Source organism: Saccopteryx leptura, chromosome 4 (genome assembly GCF_036850995.1).
Source record: "Saccopteryx leptura isolate mSacLep1 chromosome 4, mSacLep1_pri_phased_curated, whole genome shotgun sequence".
Classification (NCBI taxonomy): Eukaryota; Metazoa; Chordata; class Mammalia; order Chiroptera; family Emballonuridae; genus Saccopteryx; species Saccopteryx leptura.
In genome coordinates, this window is record NC_089506.1 from 190,604,802 (window position 1) to 190,628,962 (window position 24,161).

A 24,161-nucleotide genomic window follows, 5' to 3' on the forward strand; every position below is an offset into this window, starting at 1 on the left:
CAGAGGGCCGGGGGCGCGGTGGGGGCGGGGCCGGTGAGGCGGGAGGGGGCGGGGCTCGGGCCGGGGGCGGGGCTGGGGAGGAGCGCGCCGCGCGGGCTGGGGGCATTGGAGGGAGCGGGCGGGGCGCGCGCCGCGCGGAGCTGGGCTCTCAGAGTCCGGGGCTTGGCCGCCTGGAGATCCGAGCTCGGGCCGCGCCGGGCCCGCGAAGAACGCACGAGCCTTCGAGGTTGCGGACAAGGGAGAGAGAAGCTGCAGCCAACGCCAGCTCTCGCCCAGAGGAAGCACAGATTCGCCGCAAGCCATGAGCCACCGGGCCCCAAGAGCCTGGCCGCGATCCGGGCAGCGCTTCGCGGGCGCTCCGGCCCGCCCGGCCGCAGCTGCGCGCCTGTAGGTACGGCCTGCTTGTCCTCAGTTCCCTCGTCTCTTAGTGCATCACCCTGGACCCCATCCGTGTGTGTGCGCACCGCTGCCCGGAGGAGCGCGGCCGCAAGCGCCCCAGTCCGCGCGTGTCGTCTTTGTGTGCGCGGGTGGGAGGGAGCGCGATGGAGGAGATGCGTCCCCTGCGGAGATCGGCTCCCCGACCCCCATCCCGGACCGAGCGGGAGTAAGGGGAGGGGCCGAGGCGCCTCCGGAGCAGCTGCGCCCTCGTCCCTTCCTAGGGCCCATAGCCAGCGGTAGGACGTACGCAGCGGGCCCCCTAAAAGAGGGGTCCCTGTCTGGGGCAGAGGGGCGCCCAGTTTTTTTCCTAGGCGAGGAGGGCGAAAGGGTGCGGAGGGCCATGGGAGGGACGCTATTCAGACCACAGTTGCCGAGCCGGCACGCCCTTTATTCGGCCCAGTCCTTGTTTCTCATGGTCACCATTCTCGACCCGCCCACCCCGGCAGCTCTCCGGCAGCCCTGGATAGTGGAGAGAACCGCTGAGGGTGCCCGAAAGGCCGGCGCCTTTAAGAAGGGGCGGGTTCGTGCCCTCCATTCAGGCCTTTCGGCCTTAGCCATTGAGGAACCTGAGAGCAGCATGGGGCCCCGGAACGGCGCCAGTCCATCGGGCCAAGGCCAGGCAGAGACAGGGACCCCGTCCGGGCTCCCAGCAGCCCACGAAGTGAGATCTTCAGGGGGAGAAGTCATCAGTGACTGGCCCCTCGGGAGCCGCGCGGGGATACTGGGCAGCCTCAGGAGCGACTGTGAACATGATGAACCAGAATCTGTGTTCACACGGAGCTGATGTAGGGGAGTGCCTCCGGATCTGGAGTCAAACCTGGGTTGAACCCTACCTCTGCCCGTTGAGCCTTCGTTCTACTCTGTAGGATGGTGCTGCCTACATCCTAGATGGATAACCAACAAGTTGACCCCTCTAATACAGGTCACTGAGTATGAGGTGAATGAACACCTCTGGGAGGTTAGGAGGAGCAAGGGGTGGTTATCCTAAGAAGCTTTGCCTCTATTGAGGGTGTGAACTGAACCCCCCCATCTGGCCCCCACTTTGAGCAAATCTTTTTTCTCCCAGCCACCCTGCTCCATCCAGGAGGACATTGGCTGGGGACTAACCTAGAACCTTCCAGCTCCAAGAACTTTGAGAGAGTCTTGGCAGTGGAGGCAGTGTTGTTAGGCTGGTGTGGGTCTGAGCATTTGTGGGGGTCTCAGAGGCAGTTTTCCGCAGCTGCTTCCTTCTACTCCTCTCACCCTCTATAGAGCATGAATGGTAGTGGGCAAGTGATTCTGACACGGGTTAGTTGAATGGTTCTACGTAATGGAGGGTTAATGCATTTCTTCTTACCCTTATTTTGAAAAATCTGTCTAAAGTTTCTAAACCCCTCTCCCTACTTAGTAGGTCTCCTGGGAAGAACCTCCTACACTCACACCCAAGGTTGGCCTTCCCCAGGGAGTGTTGGAGGTGAGACCTCCTCCCAGCCAGGTGGGACCTGGGCCCCCCAAGGCTGAGTGTTTGGTTTCAAGCTGACTCCCTCCAGGCTAAGGGCATCATGCTGTCTCTCATGTAATTTGCACAACAACCCTGTGGGTTTTGTGCTAATATTTTAAAGAAGGAAGGAGATTCAAGGAGGTGAAATGACTTGCCCAAAGTCGCTCAACCAGCAAGCCAGGCTTCCAAACCACTTCTCTCTGACAAAAGCCTGGTTCTTACCTCTTCACTCTCCACTTATCCTGGGTTGCAGGGAATTAGCAGTTTAGGTGCTTCGGGCCTCCTGGCTGCTGTCCCCATAGTGTTTTGGTACACTGGCCCAGTCTTGGAGCCTGCCTCAGTTCCTGCTCCTTACTGTCCACATAGGACTGGAAGAGTGGTGGCAACTTGAGAGTCTACGGAAGTTTCTCTCCCCCCCCCACCCTTGCCTATTTGGGTCTGTTTTTATGGCTGTGCTCTGTCCCAGGGGAGAGCAGGTGTGACCTCTCAACATCTGAAGGAGGTCACAGCCGCACCTGTTTGAGCAGAGTGAGACAGGGCATCAGTGTGTAGGAGGGAGTACAGCATCTTTTGGCTCCTCTAGGTGAAGGGGGGTTTGGGCTCCATTTTCCACATACTTTTGATCCTGGGTCCTATGCTGGGTACAACACCCATCTGGGGGCTCATGGTCTGGTGAAGACAGATCACAGCAATGTGGTGTTGTAGAGGGGCAGGTGGGCTAAGTGTAGGCAGGTACAGGATAAAGGAAGCATTCCCAAGGCCTCTCTGTGGGCTCAGGGCATGCCAACTACTGGGGCAGAGAAGTGAAGCAGGTGGGGTAATGCCAGGCTGGGAGCTAAGACTTAGCTGAGGACAAACAGGGACTGAAGGAATAGAATGTATTAGAACAGGGGTCCCCAAACTACGGCCCGCGGGCCACATGTGGCCCCCTGAGGCCATTTATCCAGCCCCCGCCACATTTCCAGAAGGGGCACCACTTTCATTGGTGGTCAGTGAGAGGAGCATAGTTCCCATTGAAATACTGGCCAGTTTGTTGATTTAAATTTACTTGTTCTTTATTTTAAATATTGTATTTGTTCCCATTTTGTGTTTTTACTTTAAAATAAGATATGTGCAGTGTGCATAGGGATTTGTTCATAGTTTTTTTTATAGTCTGGCCCTCCAACGATCTGAGGGACAGTGAACTGGCCCCCTGTGTAAAAAGTTTGGGGACCCCTGTATTAGAACTTGCATGTGGTGAGTTTGAGGTGCTAGATATTAGTCAGACAGGGAGTTCGTTGCTCAGAGGAAGGCCAGCATCTACAGTACCCAGAGTTCTGGGATACTCAGAACTGAGGGGGAGGCATGGGTGTCATGAAAAAGCCAGAAGGCAGACTGGTGGGCTGAGTGGTAGGGGTTAAGGGTGGCATCCTACAAGTTTAGGGGACTGAGTCAGGGGCCAGGGAGGTCTGGGAAGGGTATGAATCAGGGCCAAGGTGAGATTCCTGACACCAGGAGAAAGGGAGAAACTGCAAGGCTCAGGCCAAGGCCAGAGAGGGGGTGCCTCTGCTCTGCACCCCAGGAGGGAGGGCAAGACCAGCGCCCTGGAGCCGTGCCAGCCTGCTCGCCATCTTCACAGCCTCTCCAGGAACTGTCCAGCACCAGGTGCTCCTGAACGAAGATAAGCTCCTCCTAAGCCCCTAGGCCAGGGGTCCCCAAACTTTTTACACAGGGGGCCAGTTCACTGTCCCTCAGACCGTTAAAGGGCCAGACTATAAAAAAAACTATGACCAAATCCCTATGCACACTGCACATCTTATTTTAAAGTAAAAAAGCAAAACGGGAACAAATACAATATTTAAAATAAAGAACAAGTAAATTTAAATCAACAAACTGACCAGTATTTCAATGGGAACTGTGGGCCTGCTTTTGGCTAATGAGATGGTCAATGTCCGGTTCCATATTTGTCACTGCTAGCGGTAACAAGTGATATGACGCGCTTCTGGAACCCTGACGTGTGCGTTCTGCATCTCCGGAAGTAGTACTGTACATGAGCGATGCTCACTGACCACCAATGAAAGAGGTGCCCCTTTCGGAAGTGCGGCGGGGGGGCAAATAAATGGCCTCGGGGCTGCATGCAGCCCGCGGGCTGTAGTTTGGGGACCCCTGCCCTAGGCCCTGGTGTAGTTTATTGTCCTGGGCTGGGCCCCACTCTCTGCTTATTTGACATCTAATTCCTGCAGGGCCCAGCTCTGGATTTTCCTGTACTCTAGCCTGTCAGGGTGCCCCCTCCTCTGAGGGTGGACATCTCCATTCCTGAGTCAGGGCCTAGGTAACCCAACTGTGCCCTTGTAGGAAGAGCTCTCCAACACCCTATTGGGAGTAGCGTCTGCTACCAAAAGGGGCAGATCTGCCCTGGCCAATTAGCTCAGTGGTAGAACACCTGGATGTCCCGGTTCAATTCCTGGTCAGGGCACACAGGAGAGGTGCCCATCTTCTTCTCCACCCTTCCTCCTCTCACTTCTCTATATCTCTCCCCCCACCCCTGTAGACATGGCTTGATTAAAGTGAGTTGGCCCTGGGAGCTGAGGATGACTCTATGGCCTCTACCTCAGGCACTGAGAAGAGCTCTGTTGCTGAGTAACAGAGCAACACCCCAAAGGGGCAAAGCATCACCCCCTAGTGGGCTTGCTGGGTAGATCCCAGTCAGGGTGTGTGCAGGAATCTGTGTCTGCCTCCCCTCCTGAATAAAAAAAAAGAAAAGAAAAGAAAGGGGAAGATCTGAACTTGGTTACACATTCCTTCTCATCTCTCTGTGACCCTGGTACGTAGTGGAAGCTCAGTATAAATTCAGTGAATGATGGGCCTGTTACCTCCCTTGCCAGAATCCTCTCTTCCTAGCAAGGAAGATGTGAAAGGAGGAAGGTTTTAAGTAGGGGCATAGCCCAGTTAGATGTGGGTTCCAGAAAGATGGCTCTGGCTACACTGTGGAGCCTGGATGTGCCAGGTGATGAGGGGACAATGGAAGCAGGGAGGTGGCCTTTGCCACCACGTGCCCAGAGTAGTGGGAGAAAGAGGGGATGCTAGACATTTAGGAAAACTAGAAGCAGAGAAACTTTATTTTTAAACAAATTCCTTATTTAATCCTCATGTTAGCACTTTGATAATAGTTTGTGCTGGTATTACTCCCTTTTTTAGCAGATGAGGAAACTGAAGCCCCAGGAGGCTAAGTCACTTACCCACAGTGACACAGCTAGGAAGCAGAGGAGCTGAGATTCAAACCTAGGAAGTCTGGCTCCAGAGCTCAGGTTTTTAACACTCTACTGTATCAAATGACCAGATGTGGAGTTAGGGAGATGCCAGGCAGCAGGGTCCCTGGGGTGGGAACATCTGTTGGATACAGCTATGGGCCTCCATTAGACTGGAGGTTGGCAGGTCTGAGCTAGCCGGGCCTGTTAAGGTTTGGAGTGTCAGTGAAAGCAAGGAAGCTCTATAGAAGGTCTTCCACTCCCCCACAGTGACAAAGGCTGGGGGTTGTATGAAAGGTGTGAGGGTGCACTGGGCACAGAGCTGCTCTGCTGGCTTTTAGCCGCTGCCTCCCAACGATGGTCTTCATGCTCCTCCGCACAGGCGCTGGACCATGAAGCAATCTGTGTGGGAGAGCAGAATGGTCCCACTTTACAGCTATGGAGACTGATGCTCAGCAGAGCTAGAACCATCAGAGTGCCCCCTCCTACTCACCCATACAGAGGCAAAGGGCTCTTAATCTGCACCTGTCCCAGTCACTAGCCAGTGTCCTCCCACACCCACTCTACAGCAAAGTCCCAGCAGGTCCAAGGGTGTTAGACCAGAATCATGCCTACTTCTGGGTCGAGGGGTGAGCACAGATATTCTGTGTAGGAAGGGTCGGGGAATTCCAGCCACACACCTCACTCTCCCAGGAGGCCTTGGTTCAGAACCTGCCTAGTGGGTACACTATGGGGGAGGGGCAGTAAGGTGGGGAGTAGACTTGAGAACCACCGGCCAAGTAGCCACTAGTGAAACTGGGAGTGTGCTACCCTGTGTACTCTGTGCCTCCATCTGCAGGGGAGAGATACAGGCAGCCAGTGGGCAGAAGGCACTCACAACCTGCCCAAAGGTTGTCTGTGTCCTGCAGGGACAGAGGGGCAGAAAGGGGGCTGGAGAGGACTGTCCCACGGAGGCCAGGAGGACAGCTGAAAGAACAGCAGGATGGAGGATGGAAGGAGCCTTGTAAATTGCAGAGCTGGACTGGCCAGGCCAGGCCAGTGGTCCTGAGAAGCCCAGAGGAGCAAACATCAGTGGGCATAGTTAGCTCCTGCTCCCCAGATGCAGGGAAGAGCTAAGTGAGGCCATGTCTCCTCTCTTTGCATTGGGGGACCCTAAGAAGAGGCCCCAGTTTCCCCATCATGAATGGTTTATGGGGAGTTGGTACTCCAGCCAGAGCAGAGCATCCTTAGTTCTGACACTCACCACCCCTTTCTGCACTTGGTTTTGTGGGTATCTTTCTGAGCACCAAGCTGTGTGAGGCGCAGGAGAAGGGGTAGGGTAGGGCTTGGTGGTGGAAGGTACTGCCCAGGTCCTACCTGGGGGCAGCTTTTCAGGGTGCTGCTATTCTGCACTGCTGGGCCTCCTTCCGGTCCTTGGGGTCAGTTGCCTCCTCTGGTGGGGAGGACGGCTCCAGCTGGGGCTCCCTGGAAACAGGGCTGCGGGAGAGAGGGGGGAGGCCTGCGGGTGTGCGCCAGGCTGCCCCGCCCCTGAGGCAACCACCCTCTATGTGGTGGATCGATTGGTCGTCTGCGCATTAGCGGGGGCGGCTAAGAGGCCTCATCAATATTTGAAGGAATGACCTGGCCTTGGGATCCGGAACTGCGTGCTGCGGGGGTTGACAACTGGTCTTCTTTTTCTTTTCCAATTGTCAGCGCTATTTTTACCACCGGAAGGCCAGCTGCCCCCTCTCCCAGGCCTCTACTAGTGTCGGAGTGGGGGAGGGTCTCCTCTCTGGGCTCCTGGCAGAGAGATTAGGAGAGTTCATGGCTTGGAAAGGCCACAGGCAGAGACTCTATCAGGCTTCCCCAGCCCCCCTCTCTGAAGCCCCATCCCGTCCGCTCCAGCCTGACGAGATGGGAACAAAAAACGTTTTTCCAGGAGAAGCCAGAAAGCTTAGCTGAACCTCAGAAAAACTCTCTGGTGATGATGCTGGCAGGGTGGTCAGCCCACCCAAGACCCCTGGGGAATAGCACCTGATGCCCAGACCCCAAGAGCTCCCTGTTGTCTCCAGCCTGAACCCTCAGAGAAACCTGTGAAAGTGAGCTATGGCCCCCTGCCTGCCCTGGTCTCAGAGGAGGGACAGGAGGACCCCAGTCTGAAGTGCTCAAGGCCTGTCACAGTCAGGGGCCCTTCGAGGCCACTGCTCCAGCATCCCATTTTATTGTTGGGGAGCCAGGGCCTGGGGGGACCCAATTCTGGCCGAGGCAGAGCCCAGAGCTCCCCTTGCCCCATCCTGCACTGTCCTGCCCTAACTCACAGGTCTCCTCTGGCTCCCTGAGTCTGTAGGAAGAGGTGATCGCCCAGAAAGCAGGGGCGTCAGGCCTTGAGCCCAGGTCAGGCAAGGTCCCTGCACTTGGTCTCACCTCTGTTCCGGCCCACAGCACACCCTTGCCCCTGCTGGGTCTGAGCGCTCTTCCATATGGATTGTGTAACCTCCCCTTTGCAGATAGGCGTGTCTGGGATGTGGCCCAGGTTGGACCCAGGGGACACTGAGGGCTGCTGTGCTGGGCATCAGGCCTAGAGATTGCTGGCCAGTTGGCACGGCTGGTGAGGAAGGACCAACCTCCCAGTGCCTCCCAGGCCAGTCCCCTGACTAGGACATGGCCACAGCCACCATATCCTTGGCAGATTCCTCTATGAGTGCCACCCCTACCTCCATTGAGGGCAAGCTGGGCCTCCCCTGTGAGAGCCTCTGCCCAGGGCCTTGCTTTTCTATTCTCCCCTACCCCTTGCCAGAAATATTGTCAGTCAGCCGGAAGAGCAGGGAGGAACAGGGATTAATGCCAGAGGATGAGGAACTGAGATTGACTTCTTCCCTGTCCCTACCTTCCCCGTGTGGGAACGAAATTATGTCAAACAGGGACATCCACGCTTGATGCTGGTTCCAGTGCAAGCACTTCCCAGGTCGCTAGGTCACCCAGTCTGACCTGCCTGGTGTTCTCAGTGGAATGAGAGAAAAGTGGCCACTTTGGGAAACTCTGCCCTGTTGGGTAAATGGGTGGGCTTGGAGCTTGGAGACAGGCTCTCATAGACTTATCTTCAAGGCAGGGTGAGGCCACAGCTCTCTACCCTCTCTGGCAGCCTTGGTGGTGGTGGCAGGTGCATTTCTGCCACCATCTCCATTCCTGGCATGACTCAGGCCTGCCTTCTGTCCCCAGAGAGTGCCTGTGCCAGATTAGGGGCAGAGACGTGGAAACATACTTGGTGTACCCTGAAATTGCAACTTGCTAGAGGGACGCATAGGATGAGACTGTGGGAGTTCAGAGAAGACCCTCATGCCACCTGGCAGGGAAGGCGGAGGAAGGTCAGGGAAGGCTTCCTGGAGGAAGTAGACCTATATTCATTATTGAAGGTTGAGTAGGATTTAGCCAAATGAAGAAAGGAGGAAGAGCAGGGTATTAAATAGGCCCACCATGAGCCAAGCTCATGGGTGCCTCAGCCCCCATTCTCCCTCCCCCTCCTTCCCCCCCCCCATGTCCTGATAAGTCAGCCTCCAAGATAATACTCAGGCCTGCAGGGAGGGTACTCCTCATCTCCTTCCAGGCATGAAGCCCAAGGAGGCCCCACCTCCTCCAGGAAATCTTACTAGTTCCCTGTTGCCTTCTCCTCCGATACCAGGGCAGGAATCTGAGGAAACCTGCTGGTTTGGAAAACTGTCCCCTGCTAAGTGGCCTCAAGTGGCCTGTTTCCTCCCTGGGGCTGTCCTGTGGTTATTGACTGTAGATTAATGACTAAGGTTGCCCCAAGGTGAGAGGGAATTCCCACAGTGCTCTATGACCCAGAGGCCCTGCACATGATCTCACAGAAGTGGGGCAGCTATTTTTACCTGGCTTTAATTACAGAGTGTGGATCTCAGAGGAAAGTTGAGATGGCACTCCCAAGAGCTGCAAGGGTCATGCCAGGAAATAGGGGATCCTGGGAGGGCTGCTGAGGACGTGACCCTCTGCCTCAGTTCCCCTAACAATGGGCTGGCTACCTCAGGCTTCCCAAGACAGGGCAGGACCTCATCACCCCTCTTATTCTCAATTGGTAAACTCACCCTAGCCTTAGGAAAGGGTTGCATAAAAACCGTGGCCTGAGCCTATGCCCCCTCGGGTGTGGCCACATTGGGGGACAAGGAGGCAAAGCCCCAAAATACCAGGTAGTTTGGCAATCCATAGTGATGAGGGACAGGGTAGACCTAGGAATAAGGAGTGGGAAGCTGAGGTGAGAAGACAGCTGGGATTCCTGGACTGGAGCCTCTTCAAGAGGTCAGATCTGGATGGACACTCTGGAGGGGAGTGGGAATAACCAGTTCATCATGCAGGCCACTGTGATGGAAAGAATTCTGAGGAGACCGTGTCTTCAATGCCAGTATGAAATAATAGTCATACTTGATCCACACTAAGAGATGACCCCCAAGTCCTAAAGTCAGTGTAAGAATCCCAGGCCTGTCACTAACAAGCTCTATGTCCCCAGGCCCCAGATAAGAGCTTATGTGGTGACAGCTGTGACATGCCCAATATGCCAAACACATTCACTTGTTCATTTATTTAGTCATTCATTCACTGTGTACAGGGTGCCTGCCATGTGCCAAGCACTGGAGACACAAAGCCACTTACAAGGCTACTAAGATACCTGCCTTATGGAGCTGGCAAGCTCAGGAAAAGTGTATGGTGGAGGGAGGGAGGGGAAAACACAGCCGAGGAAGTGAATACACGGTAGTCAGGGGCGTAAACACTGGAGAAAGGTAAACAGGAAAAGGGCAGGAGATGCCGATGCCGGCGCTGGGTGCAGTGGGGGCATTTCTTATTCTCAGAGTCTTGATCAGGGAAGGTTATCAGACAAGACAGTATTGGAGCAGAAACCTGAAGGAGATGAGAACGTGGAGGAAAGAACATTCCAGGGAAATGAAAAGGTCCTGAGGTGGGAATATGACTGGTTTGCAAAGACAAGCAGGCAGGTGCAGCCAGAGCAGAATGGGCGGGAAGAGCAGTGAAGGTAAGCTCAGAGGTAAATGGCGGCATATCGCGTGCAGGGGTCCCCAAACTTTTTACACAGAGGGCCAGTTCACTGTCCCTCAGACCATTGGAGGGCCACCACATACAGTGCTCCTCTCATTGACCACCAATGAAAGAGGTGCCCCTTCCGGAAGTGTGGCGGGGGCCGGATAAATGGCCTCAGGGGGCCACATGTGACCCGCGGGCCGTAGTTTGGGATGCCTGGAAGGCCTTCAGGGCCAGGGGCAGGACTTCGGCTTTTACTCTAAGTGGAAGAGGAGCTATTGCAGGGTTTTGAGTAGGGGGAGAGACCTGACCAGTTTTATATTTTAGAAATGATGACTAGGTTCCTGAGTGGGGACAGACTAGAGTGAGGTCAGTTTCAGGGGATCCAGTGAAGAGGCGGCTAAAGTACTTCCTACAAGAGAAGAGGTCATGTGGGTTCCTGCACAGCAACCAGGGTGCAATAAGTGGAGGAGGAGGGGTTGGGTTCCCGGCATATTTCAAAAGTAGAGCCCAGTGGATTGCACATGACTTCTTGTCCAGAGGTATTTGGGGACCCTCAGAAGAGATTACTTGGGGAAATGAGGTCACTGGAGGCTCATGAGGACCCCACATCAAGGCACGTTGTCTTCTGAGCCTCCTTTGGCTGCCCAGAAATGACCTTGGGATTCCCTGACGGAAACTACTATTTGAAAAGACAGTGAACGGGGGCTCCCCTCCTGCAGACACCGCCCCCTACCTCTTTGGTGGTCCTCTTCACATATCGGTGCTGCTCAGAAAGGCTGCATGTTGTAGAACCCCCACCCCACCCCCCAAACACACAGACAGACAGCCCCAAGGAGCCCTGGGAGGGCAGGGCCAGAGAGAGGACAGATGGGCGCTCTGGTCAGCAGTCACAAAGTCACCGTGAGCTCTTCTCACCCGCAGCTGCAGAGGGCTGCGATGGGACGGAAGCCATGAATGGTGCCGCCTCTGGCCCCGCCACCGCTGCCGCCTCGGTCCCGGTCCCGGTTCCGGTCCCGGACTGGCGGCAGTTCTGCGAGCTGCATGCGCAGGCGGCCGCCGTGGACTTCGCACACAAGTTCTGCCGCTTCCTGCGGGACAACCCAGCCTACAACACACCAGACGCCGGGGCCTCCTTCTCCCGCCACTTTGCTTCCAATTTCCTGGACGTCTTCAGCGAGGAGGTGCGCCGCGTGCTGGTGGCAGGGGTGGCCGATCACCCGGACCCCATGGAGCCTGAGCCAGCAGCGCTCAAAGCGGCGTCGTGTGGCCACTCACGGAGCTCTGAGGACGTGTCGGTGCATGCGGCGGCCAAGGCCCGTGTACGCAAAGGCTTCTCGCTGCGCAACATGAGCCTGTGCGTGGTGGACGGCATGCGTGACATGTGGCACCGGCGTGCCTCTCCTGAGCCAGATGCCACCCCTCGGGTTACCGAGTCCCCGGCCGAGCCTCGCGACAAGTGGACACGACGCTTGCGGCTGTCGCGGGCGCTGGCGGCCAAGGTGGAACTGGTGGACATCCAGCGTGAAGGCGCACTGCGCTTCATGGTGGCGGACGATGCGGCCTCAGGCCCCGGCGGCACCGCCCAGTGGCAGAAGTGCCGCCTGCTCCTGCGTAGGGCCGTGGCAGGCGAGCGCTTCCGCCTCGAGTTCTTCGTGCCGCCCAAGGTGAGCGCCAACCCCCACCTGACGGATGGTGTAGTACCCTGAGCACAGCCAAGGGTGCCAATGCCGGTTTGTCAGGATAGAGTACTGAGTGTCAGAATCATGGGATGTGGGCCCACTCTGCCTCTCTGGCAAGTCACCCCTCAAGTACTCTGCGCCTGTGATGTGTCAGAAGGGGTGGCTCTCTAGCTACAGGAGAGGTTCTGGGGTACTGTTCTTCGTGGCGTTGGGAAGCCTGTCTCCCTCCCTACTCTCTTCCTTCCCTGGAACCCCTGGGTGGCTGGAGCCACTCAGAGTAGAGGCCTGCGGGAGTGAGGGCAGAGAGCACCAGTGCACACTCGGACAGGGCTCCCGGGGAGGTCTGCATCTATTCTGGTAGAAATCCGTGTATCCCCAGTTTGACTGCAGGCTACAGCTTAGCCCCTGCCCAGGTGGTCCCTTTTTGGCCTAGGTTTCAAAAGCTACGCTCTAGCTGGCATTGCTGCTCACTTGAGTGCACTGTCCCTTGCCGGGTCTTGGGGGCTTGCCAAGAGCCTTGGGAACAGCTTTGGGTCTCCAGAGTGGCAAACCTGCCTTGTCTGGAAAGTGGGAATAACTAACAATAGTGTCTGTTTTCTGAGAGCCCACTGTGTGCCCAGCCTGGTGGACAGTCTCATAGTCTCATTCTCCTGGTTTTCCAGCAAGGTGGATGGCATGGTCTCAAGGTCACAGGAAAGAAAACGAATGCGGGGTGGGGGTTGGGAGAGGGATGAGGCCTGCCCAAAGTCACAAAATCACACCACTTGTGGGTGGCAGAGCTGGGCTAATTATACCCACCACCCCGGGGGTCCCAGGAGTAAAAGGAGTATGGAGGTGGGAGCTCCTTGTGCACTGGGAGGTTCAGAAAGGTGGGAGGTGTGCTAGTGCAGCAGATGGTGGCAGCCCCAAGAACCACCCAGGATTACCACCTACCTCTAGGCCCACTCTATCCTCAGTGCCTTTAATCAACCTGAGTCTCCCATCTCTGTCCCCATCTGTCAGAACTCTGGGTTCCATTAGAAGGGCAGGGTATGGACTCCCCAGGGCTGGGTGCCCATGAACTGCATGAGAAGTGACTGCCCAGGAATATATTACATCCACTGTATGAAGAGCTTTCTCCCCAGGTCCCGGGACCACCCCCACCCCAGACTTCCCAAGGGCTGTTTGCTTGCTCAGGCCCCCACTCTTAGTTCCCAGAGAGAAATCATAGACCCAGAAGCCCAACTGCGCCCCTTGTCAGACAAGGAGACCGAGGCCCGGTAAGAGGTGGGAAATGAGGTGGGGCTTGCCCAGGGTCACCCAAAGGGCAGGGGCAGAGGCCCAGGCCTTCAAGGCCTCCAGACTCTGAGTGGCAGTCACAGCTGCCTGGCTGTAAATAGCAGTGGCTGCTGCCCTCGGGGGAAGGGATGCAGCAGCTGGTGCCTTAGTTATCCCTCTGAGCCCACACTCACCACTGGCAGAGGGCAGGGTTCCTGAGGGGTCACCTCCCCAACGTCTGAGGAAGGCACGTGGTTTCCTCTCCCCCCAAAATCTGGCCCCCAACCCTTCTATTTTTATGCAAATGTTTGGGAAATCAGGAGTGAGCTGATAGGAGGGTGGATCATACCATGCATGGTAAGAGCTCAAATCCTTTTTCAGATGTATGCCCCAGGGAGACCCTGCTGATATGCCCACTGCCTTTTAGTCCTGGGGGCCTGGCTGCACCCCTGGAGCAGAAAGCTCAGGGTGTACAGCAGGGGTCCCCAAATTAAGGCCAGCGGGGCCACATGCGGGCCCCCTGAGGCCGTTTATCCGACCCCGCTGCACTTCCGGAAGGGGCACCCCTTTTGTTGGTGGTCAGTGACGCAGAGCAAGGCGTCGCTCACATACAGTACTACTTCCAGTGATGCGGGACGCACGCATCGTATCACTTGTTACGGCTAGCAGTGACAAATATGGAACTGGACATTGACCATCTCATTAGCCAAAAGCAGGCCCATAGTTCCCATTGAAATACTGGTCAGTTTGTTGATTTAAATTTACTTGTTCTTTATTTTAAATATTGTATTTGTTCCCGTTTTGTTTTCTTTGTGTTAAAATAAGATATGTGCAGTGTGCATAGGGATTTGTTCATAGTTTTTTTAATAGTCTGGCCCTCCAACAGTCTGAGGGACAGTGAACTGGCCCCCTGTGTAAAAAGTTTGCGGACCCCTGGTGTATAGGCTCAGAGCCTATTTCCTGGGATCCTCTGACTTTCCTCTCACATGGCTCCATGGTCAGGTCTCTGGCCTTATTTTCCCTCAGCGCCCTGTGCCAGGTTGGCCCCCTGCCACTGTAGGAGCCACCAGGAGACCAGTCTACCTCAGTGGGGTGAGCACTAGGTGCTCCAGGGGCCCCAGGGAGGTGAAGCTCAGGCTGTGTAGGTGCTCACCAAGCAGCTGGGCCCCAGGACAGGTATTTCTGGAGGCACAAGATCAGTGAGCAAAGTTCCAGAATCATAAAACAGCCTGATGGCTCTGTCCAGAGAAGTAGGAACAGTGGGCTGTGGCCACAGTAGGGTAAAAGGCAGCTTGGCCAGGACAGATGGGCCTCAAATGCCAGGCAGAGGAATCAGCACCTCCAGCCAGCGGGAGCCCAGCCAAAGTCTCCAGTCCAGGCATTCACTGCAGACCTCTGTCTGTTCCACTCGCCCCAGGACGGCGGCCCCCTACCCCAGTGGCTGGTGCAGTGGCCTACCGTGGTCAGCCAAGGCCCTCTGTCACCACTCCAACCCCGGCCCTGTGCTCGCTGGACGGTAGCCAGTGCTGCCAGGAATTCCCATCCGCCTGCCCACCCAAAATGTAGCCCTTCCCTTTCCTCCTGAGAAAGTCCCTGTCCCAGAGCCCAAGCCCTACCAGGAATCTCAGTCTCAAGCCAGCCCCAGGGAGTCTCCGGGTCGTGGCCAGGAGCTGTGGGTCAGAGCAGGGAGGGCCAGGCGTGGAACAGCTCTCCCTGAGTCCTGCCAGCTCCCCGTGGTTGAGCCCCACGCTGGTCCCTTTTCCTCCCCCGGAAGCCATGGCCCTGCCCAGTTCTAGGAATCCTCTCTGAGGTCAGGGTCTCCAGAGGTATCTCTGGAAAGCCTAGTTTGAAGGGGAAGACCGGCATTTTTTTTTATAATAGCCTAGAATAAAATAGAAAATCTCACACTCCATCACACACAGAGTAAATAATGTCTGCTGAAACATTCGTCTCAGAGATATTTTTCCCTGTATGTGTGCTGGGTGCAGTGTCAAATGTACTTCTTACTATGGGTCAAAATCAAAAATGTGAAAACCACAGATCTGGTGGGTGGAAGGACAGCCAGGTGCAGTTGACTCTGCAGGGCTCCGAGGTGGGAGACTCAGGAAGTAAGCTCTGTCCCTGACTTACTGTGTGACCATATGGGGAGGTCCCTTTGTTTCCCAGAGACTCCTTCAACTTACCCGTCTGTGAAATGGGGTTTGGAACACCTATGTGCCAGGGCTGCTATGGCATCGAAGCTGAGGGCTGCTGTGACCTCTGGGAGGCAGGGAGGGTAGAGAGGGTTTCAGGAGGCCCTGCAGTGACTCTCACTGCCCTCACTCTGGCCTCCCAGTCCTCCAGGCCCAAGGTCAGCATCCCTCTCTCAGCCATTATCGAGGTCCGCACCACCATGCCCCTGGAGATGCCAGAGAAGGACAACACGTTTGTGCTCAAGGTGAGTCCCACCCCTGGCCCCCCAGATCCTCTGGCTGCCCCAGGCCATCTCCCTCATGGGCAGCACAGCATGGGGCCTCTGTAGGGGGAGTGAGAATAAGGGGCCAGCAGCAGAGCAGTGGGAGGCTGGGGGGTCTTGGGACTCTACACAGATGTCAAGCACCTAGCTGGGACTTGAATCCAGGCCTGAGATTTAGAGCTGAATGCCCCGGTTGTCACCGACCAGCTCGGGCCCCCGGTTCCTATTTCCTCCTAGGCCTAGGTGAAGCTCTTCTGAGTTTCACTTCCCTCCCCCTCCCCCCACTGGAGCCAGGACATACCCACCCTGTGGGCAGGCAGACCGGTAGCTAGCTTGCAGCAGTTAGACAAATGCTTCTGTCACAGAGCACTGGAGTGTGGAGTGTGCCCACAGAGGGCGCAGAGTCACTAAGGGCGGGTGGGGAGGCACCCTGGTGGGGCTGAGGGCAGCTCGTCCTTTTCCCAGGACCCACGTCACTGGGTGGCCTGCTCGGGTTGCTGAGGACACGGCTCTGTGCTGCCAGGGCTTTGCCCTGTGCCTTCTCAGAGGATTAGAGGCTGTTTGTGAGGCCAAGTCCCCAAGGAGACCTGGTTCCACCCACCCAAAGCTGCATGGAGCCCCTTCTTCTTCAGGCTCCTGGTTGGGTTTATGCTTTTGTTCTCTATTTGTTTAGTCACGAACTCCCTTATTCATTTAGCAAACATTTGCCAACCCCGTTCCCTGAGTCACCCCAGTCTGGGGGCTGAGGACACAGCCCCTCCCTCCTGGCATTCTCTTCTGCTGGGTGAGACGGTCCAGAGCCTCACTCCCAACTGCTGAGAGTGGCCACTGGGTTGCTGATTATGCTTATGATCTCCTGAGGCAAAGGAACTCATCTGCCAGCCCCGCTCTGGGCCTCAGCTTCCCCATCTATTCAGACGGGTTGAAGGTAGTCTCCGAGGACCGTCCCAGCTCTGAGGTGCTGGGAGTCCAGCAGCTGCACTGCAATTGAGGCCACAACAGGAAGCTGAGAGCACACAGCCTTGGCATCAGAGATGCTAGCGGGACTTGAAGCAAGTTACCCAGCCTCTCTGAACCTCAGTCTTCTTATCTGTAAAATAAGGAAACCATACTGCCTCCCTCCCAGGGCTGTTGGGAAGAGTTCACCAGATAATGTATGTGCAGGCTGGCACTCTGGGCCCAGCCCCCAGCAAGGCCTGTTCCCTGTGGAGGCCTCGTACCCCAGGGTATGGTCCCAGACATAGGGTTCCAGGCAGCAAGGCCGGTGATCACCTCAGCTCAGTGTGCTGAGCAGCAGGTCCCTTGGCACAGTGGTCCCCAACCTTTTTTGGGCCACGGACCGGTTTAATGTCAGAAAATATTTTCACGAACCGGCCTTTAGGGTGGGACGGATAAATGTATCATGTGACCGAGACAAGCGTCAAGAGTGAGTCTTAGACGGATGTAACAGAGGGAATCTGGTCATTTTTAAAAAATAAAACATCAGACTTAAATATAAATAAAATGGAAATAATGTAAGTTATTTATTCTTTCTCTGCGGACCGGTACCAAATGGCCCACGGACCGGTACCGGTCCGCGAGGTTGGGGACCACTGCCTTGGCAGACTTGAGGGTTGTGAGGGCCTTTCACCCCATCTCCGGGCCAGCCCACCCTCTCCCAGCCCCCACGGCCTCTGAGGCTGCGTCTCCAGGGCCTGGCGACCCGAGGTCAGCAGGGCTAGCACATCATCCCCAGCGGTGGGCCCAGAGAAAGGGGCTGCCGAGAGGGTGGGGCGGGCTCTACCCCAGGACCTTTGCTCAGGTTTGGGGTGGTACTGGATGGTGACCCCACTGTTTTCACTGCTGCTCATACCAGTGAGCCACTGTGGGGAACAGTTAGGGTGAGCCATTGTCCCGGGGTCTAGAGCCCCCTGCTGAGGGCGGAGGAGGTTAGGGGTACTGACTACTCTCTGGACTCCTGGCACCCCTTCCCCAGGTGGAGAATGGAGCGGAGTACATACTGGAGACCATTGACTCCCTGCAGAAACACTCGTGGGTGGCTGACATCCAGGGCTGCGTGGACCCTGGGTGAGTGTGCAAGCGGCCGAGGACAGGTGGCCAGGGTGGGGACAGCTAGCTAACTCTGAGCTCCAGAAGTGGGCTTTTCTCACGGCTGTTCTATCCATGTGGTTGCGGCCATTCATCCATACCCCCAACCCCACCTCTACCCTCAGCAGGCTTTTCGAGGCCTGCTCTGCAGGGCCAGAGCCAGGGCCTGGGGACCTAGAAGGAAATTTGATCATGTCTGTCCTCACCCCAGGGGAGACTGAAGCCACTAGGAGCAGGGTAGTGCTCGTGGGAGCCCAAAGATACAGGGGTGGGGGACTATAAGAGGCCTGTAACCCATCCTGGGGCTCAGAGAAGGCATGCTGGTGGAGGTGCTCACCATCTCCGAGGCTTAAAGAGTGAATCTGAGCCAAGCAGGGGGGGCTGAGGGTAGAGGAAAGCAGAGAGAACAGCCCAGCAAAAGGTGTGGAGGTATGTGTGCACCTGGGACTTGCAGAGGATATCAGGGCCTCTCGGTAGTAGCGCTAGAGCTGGTGAGGAGGGGTCTTGGAAGAGAGCCTGAAAGCTGGTAAATCAGGGGCAGTGGGGAGCCCCGGCTGGTAGTAAGCAGAAGGCAGCTGTGGCCAGCTGTGTAAGGAAAAGCAACAGGGAGGCTGGCTGCACCATCCAGGAGGGATCCGAAGCCAGAAGTAAGAGGGGCAGGCAGACCAGCGGCAGAGCATTTGGCAACATCTCTTCTGGCTAATGGGGGTGAGCCAAGCCCCGGGGGGAGGGGCTGCTGCTTCCTAATTAACAGCTTCATTTAAGGAAGCACAATTACAATTAAAGTCCTGAGTGCCTCCCAGGCTCCCCGATCCCCAGAGTGGTTATAATCCCTCCCCTGCCACCCTCCCAGCCATCTGCTCTGCACACTTTCCCCCCAGACCCTCGAAGGTGAGCCTTGCAGTATTTTAGAGCTGGCAGGATCCCAGACACCTCGTGTCACAGATGGGGAGACGAAGGCCTAAGACGGGGAAGGGACTTCTCCAGGCCCACCCACTGCCATGCTCTGCCACCGTCTGTGGGACTCCCTGGGGTCCCAGGAGGAGGCCAGCCTTTTTGGGTTAGTGGGCAGGCGTCATGTGACCTCAAGGAGCACTACACTCACCTAGAGACCTCTTATATGGCTCAGTCACACATGGTGGCCAGAATAAGCTGAGGTTGTGACCGAGGGACATGGAGGCACAGGGACCTCAGGTGAGCCACAGCCTGGTTCTGTGAGCAGCTCATGGTCCAAATCCCATGGCAGAACACAGTTACGCTTTGTTGCCTTCGCAGGGACAGTGAGGAAGACACAGAGCTCTCCTGTGCCCGGGGAGGCTGTCTGGCCAGCCGCGTGGCGTCCTGCAGCTGTGAGCTCCTCACGGAGGGTAGGTGGGGGCAGAGCTGGTTAGAGCATGGAGGGAAGGGTTGGAGGGGGTGGTCACTCCGAGATGGTCAGAGAGACAGAGACGTGCTTCTTACCTGCGGCTTCTCCATCAGTGGACCTGCCCCGGCCTCCAGAGACAACGTCCGCCGTGGTGACAGCCCCACACAGCCGAGCCCGAGATGCCATCAGCGATTCCCTGGCCCATGTACCCCTGGAGACCTTCCTGGAGACCCTGGAATCCCCAGGTGGCAGCGGTGGTGACGGCAGTAACACAGGTGCAGGGGGAAGACGGCTCTCCCGGCCCCTTCTTCCTGTGCCCCCAGCCAGGGCCCCAGGCCCCGGGTACCCATGGCTCCCTCCAAAGCCCTTCCTGAGCCTCAGAAGCTGTGACCGTTCACCCCGCCCGGTCCTCTGCACAGCAGCTCAGAATTCTGGCTTTTTGTAGGCCAGCCAGGAACATGACCCTTCCCACAGGCCCTGGTTTCAACAGAAAAAGCTCACAGAAGGGGTGCGAAGGGTGAGACCAGGGCTTAGGAACAAGGAGATGAGATTTGTTCCCAGTTTGTTGCTGACTCAGAGACTACCCCAGGTGGTCCTTTTCCTCTCGGTGTGCCTCAGCTGACCTCCTACGCTTAACTAGTGGGTGGGGTCAGCTCCTGGCCTTGTTCTAGGATTATCCAAACAGCATTGTATGTGTAAAAATCCACTAAGATGTTGCACCCCTTCTCTCATGTGTGTGCCCCGCCCCCCACGCCGCTTACTCTGCCGTGCTCTCCAGGGGAGGAGGGGGCAGAGCCTGAGCCGGAGGCCGCACCGGAGCTGGAGCTCTCCGACTACCCCTGGTTCCACGGGACACTGTCGCGGGTCAAGGCAGCTCAGCTGGTGCTGGCAGGCGGGCCCCGGAGCCATGGCCTCTTCGTGATCCGCCAGAGTGAGACTCGGCCTGGGGAGTACGTACTGACTTTCAACTTCCAAGGCAAGGCCAAGGCAAGTGTGCGGGGGTACCGCTGGGCAGAGTGAACAGCTCTGCGTGCCGGGACCGAGGCGGTCCTGGCCCTGAGGCTGTGCCTACTCCCCAGGAGCAAGCAGGCTCCATGGGTGTAAGTTTGGCATGACTTTCCATGGGCCAGGCCTACCTCTCTGAGCCACCTGGTCCCTCCCATACCTCTCCGAGGGGCTAGAAGTCTGCCCCAAATGTGGCTTCTCCGTTATCCAAGTGGCTGAGCCATCAAGAGGCCATTCCCTTCTGAGGACTTGAATTTGACCCCTAAGGATCACATAGCACTGGGGCTTCTGAGGGTCTCTACCAGGAGTCACCTCTGTGCAGGGCTGGGGTCAACCAAGGCCCTCCTGACCCACCCACTGCCAGACAGCCCCGATTCTTGCCTCAGGCCAGTTCACCCCCTCTTCCTGGGCCCCAGCCCCTGGCTAGGCCTGTGTTCAGGTCAGGGGACACGGAAGGGAGCGACTGCACCCAGGTGGGCCCCAGAAGACCACACAGGAGAGGAGGAGCTGGACCGAGCAGGAGGGCTGTGCTGGGTCTGCAGGGCCAGTAGAGGCTCCTGACTGTACCAGCGGAGTGGGAGGGACCTGGGCCTGCACTGTGCAGGAGGGAGAATGCCTGAGGTGCAGCAGAGGATATGCAGGCGGGGCACGGGAGGGACCTGGGCCTGCACTGTGCAGGAGGGAGAGTACCTGAGGTGCAGCAGAGGATATGCAGACGGGGCACGGGAGGGACCTGGGCCTGCACTGTGCAGGAGGGAGAATGCCTGAGGTGAAGCAGAGGACGATGCAGACGGGGCACGGGAGGGACCTGGGCCTGCACTGTGCAGGAGGGAGAATGCCTGAGGTGCAGCAGAGGATATGCAGACGGGGCACGGGAGGGACCTGGGCCTGCACTGTGCAGGAGGGAGAATACCTGAGGTGCAGCAGAGGATATGCAGACGGGGCACGGGAGGGACCTGGGCCTGCACTGTGCAGGAGGGAGAGTACCTGAGGTGCAGCAGAGGATATGCAGACGGGGCACGGGAGGGACCTGGGCCTGCACTGTGCAGGAGGGAGAGTACCTGAGGTGCAGCAGAGGACGATGCAGAAGGGGCACGGCAACAGTGTGAAAGCGCACCCAGGGAGTGGACTCGAGGAAGGGCATTGTGTGCAAAGGAAAACATGTCCGAAAAGTCAAATGACTGGGGGGTGGGGGGGCTATGGTGTGACCAGAATGGGCAGGAACCTCAATCCCGCCCCGCAACCCCCAATCCTGAGTTTCTGACACGGAAACAGACCCAGCCCTGGCTCTTCCCAGGACATGGTTCCCGTCAGTCCCTGCCAGAGGAGAGGGCACCCAGCACTACTGCTTCAAGCCTGTACCAGTGGTCAGTGTCCTAACCCCCAGCTGGCCCTTCCCTAGCTGCCTGGGCCTGTGTCCTTGGCAGTGTTGTCACTTTGTGGAGGAGGCATTACCTCCCCAGGGACAGACACCCCCTGGAAAGCAGCCGCCCTTACCAGCTCCTCTGACAACCAGGCACTTAACACCATCCCTGGCAGCCTGAACTTTGCTTCTTGGCCAGCACCGCCCCAGGCAGCCTCCCTGAAGGGCTGGATCTGACTCATGCCCCAGCCAGAGGCTAGAATGATGCCCAGCCAATCTGTGGGCATGGGGTGGAGGTGGGGAGGAAGAAGAGCTGGATGCTCCTCTCCTTTCGTGGGAAGACCCGGCATTGAACTTCTCCACTTACTGCCCTGTCACAGCAGAGTGACTGTCCAGGATAAGATAAGTCAGTGGTGGGGCACAGCAGGACCCCCAGCCTCCTGCTTGCACTCCTCTGGCCACTGAGACAGCTCTTTGTACCTTCAGATAATAAATGTCTGAAAGGTTTTGCCAAAGATTGAGCTGCACCCACCTTGCTTTGGGTTCTGCCCTGGGCTGAAGCCCTGCCCTGGGTGCCGTTAATGCTCCCCAGGTTTGCTCACACTGTCCTGGCCCTGCTGATTGGCAGATTTTATGCTCCCCAGGTTTGCTCACACTGTCCTGGCCCTGCTGATTGGCAGATTTACTCCTGGAACCACCCCTACCCCTGGGCTCCTGTCCTTATGGAGGTGGCTAGACCAGCACCCCTCCTGGACTTGAGGCCATGTGCATACCCTGAAACCCTCCTACCACCTCCCCTCTTCCTCTTGTGGGATACGCATTGAGCATTAAGGCTGAAGGCAGAGACCTGTGGCCCCTCGCCCTGCGGCATCTGCCCTGTGCAGGCCCCGTGCTCCAGGTGCTGCCACTTCAGCACAGTTGAGGGGCACATACAACTACTCCTGCCAGCCAGCCTCGGTGGTTTCCGATCCTCTGGGCTCTGGGTCTGTGGGGACAGCAGGCTGGGAGAATCACAAACATGAGTTCTGTGCCGTGTGACTATGGGTGAGTCTCTCCCTCCCTGTGCCTCAGTTTCCTCATCTCTAATATGGTGGCTGTAATCTCTACCTTACAGGGCTTTTGGAAACTAGAGATAGGGAGTGTGAGGAGCATGATGTGAGTGCTCAACTTAGGGACAAATGTCTGCTCCCTTCAGTTCCAGCCTGGCTCTGTTGCTCACTCATTCCCCACCCACCCCCCACCCCTGAGATGGGACTCATATGGTAGGAGCCAGCTCTGATACAGCCCCATGTGGCCTATATGAGACTTGGTCCTCCCAATGACTCCCAAGGACACTTGACAGCCCAGGACCCCAGCACTGACCGTGCCGATCTGTGCCCACAGCACCTGCGCCTGTCCCTGAATGGCCACGGGCAGTGCCATGTACAGCACCTGTGGTTCCAGTCTGTGCTTGACATGCTGCGCCACTTCCACACCCACCCCATTCCGCTGGAGTCGGGGGGCTCCGCAGACATCACCCTACGCAGCTATGTGCGTGCCCAGGGCCCCCCACCTGGTAAGATGCCCCATCTGACAGGTGTGATGGCTTAAGAAGACAGAGGGGTGGGCCATGGTAGAAGGGTGTCACTCTCAGGCCACATCCCGGCTAGCTCTAGTGGAATGAGACCCAGGACTTGGGCAGCTGTACCGGATCAGGGCCATCAGGAGGGGGCGTGGCAATCCACTGCGGCCTGTCCTGAGTGATTCCGGGCAGGGGGAAGGGGTGCTCAGAGGCAGCATGGGGACATTCCCTAGACACAGGTGGGACTCTGCACTGAGCTGTGGAGGAAGGGAGTGTTGGCGGGATGAGTAAGGGTGTCCAGCACACGCGGGTTGAGCACCATGTGTGTGTGCATTGCGGCCTGTATCCATGATATTAATTATCTGGAGGTGAACTGGAACGTGGAGGGCTGAATTCGGGTCCTGGCTTCCTGTGTGATCCCAGGCCACTCCATTCCTCTGGGTCTTTGGTCCCAGTATACCACGCTGGTGCTGGGGAAAGTGGGAGTTAGGGAACCCAGGCTGGGCACTGACGCTCAGGGTCCTGTTGCAGACCCAGGACCCTCGCCCAGCTCCGTGCCTGCGCCTCCTGCCTGCTGGAGCGAGCCAGCTGGCCAGCACTACTTCTCCAGCCTCGCGGCCTCCTGCCCGCCCGCTTCCCCCTCGGAGGCCGGCGGCGCCTCGTCCTCTTCCGCCTCCTCGTCCTCGGCTGCGTCCCTGCCCGGAGCTCCGCGCCCCGTTGCCGCTGCCGCCACCGAGGGCCTGCTGAGCGCGCGCAGCCGCAGCAACAGCGCGGAGCGTCTGCTCGAGGCCGCCAGTGGTGCCGACGAGCCCCCTGAAGCCACGCCGCCGGTGGGCGAGGGGGCCCGCGGCCGCACGCGGGCTGTGGAGAACCAATACTCCTTCTACTAGCCCGGCGTGGACGGCGCCAAGGCCCTGGGGCCACCCGGACCTGCAGTGCTACTGCCCACTGGTCCAGCCGTCCAGCGGACCCTGTCGGGCCCTCGTCTGGCGCTGGTGGGAAAAGCGAAGCTCTTCAATGAAGACATAAAATGTTATTAAAGAGCCTGTTTTAGGGACTGCACCTGGCTCTCCTTTCGTCCTTTTTCCTGCCCTGGCCATGGGCACCACGCCTTCTGGGACTGCAAGGGAGAAGGGGATACCACACACGGGGCACCCTGTTAAGTCCACCGTGGCCTGGTGACTGCCCCGGCCCCCACCCAACTTCTTCTTAGG

At 57.4% G+C, this 24,161-nt stretch overlaps 1 protein-coding gene across 2 annotated transcripts; it reads left to right on the forward strand.

The window, feature by feature from the left end:
• Positions 1 to 122: 122 nt before the first annotated feature.
• Positions 123 to 23,996, forward strand: SH2B2 (SH2B adaptor protein 2). 2 transcript variants are annotated; one of them, XM_066382346.1, is made up of 9 exons: positions 123 to 391; positions 11,095 to 11,837; positions 15,445 to 15,546; positions 17,540 to 17,631; positions 18,928 to 19,019; positions 19,132 to 19,293; positions 19,797 to 20,005; positions 22,770 to 22,941; positions 23,479 to 23,996. In XM_066382346.1, exons 2-9 carry the CDS (start codon positions 11,124 to 11,126, stop codon positions 23,835 to 23,837), a joined length of 1,902 nt encoding a protein of 633 aa, XP_066238443.1. In that variant the 5' UTR covers positions 123 to 391; positions 11,095 to 11,123; the 3' UTR covers positions 23,838 to 23,996. The 2 variants fall into 2 exon arrangements, with proteins under 2 accessions (XP_066238443.1, XP_066238442.1); XM_066382345.1 differs by having other exon boundaries at positions 276 to 387.
• Positions 23,997 to 24,161: the final 165 nt, after the last annotated feature.

Bases quoted from the DNA above. Each gene is read 5' to 3' on its own strand.
- SH2B2 (XM_066382346.1), top strand. From the start codon at position 11,124: ATGAATGGTGCCGCCTCTGGCCCCGCCACCGCTGCCGCCTCGGTCCCG. The intron at 19,294-19,796 runs GTGCAGGGGGAA...CGTGCTCTCCAG, and splicing joins TGGTGACGGCAGTAACACAG to GGGAGGAGGGGGCAGAGCCT. The intron at 20,006-22,769 runs GCAAGTGTGCGG...CTGTGCCCACAG, and splicing joins ACTTCCAAGGCAAGGCCAAG to CACCTGCGCCTGTCCCTGAA.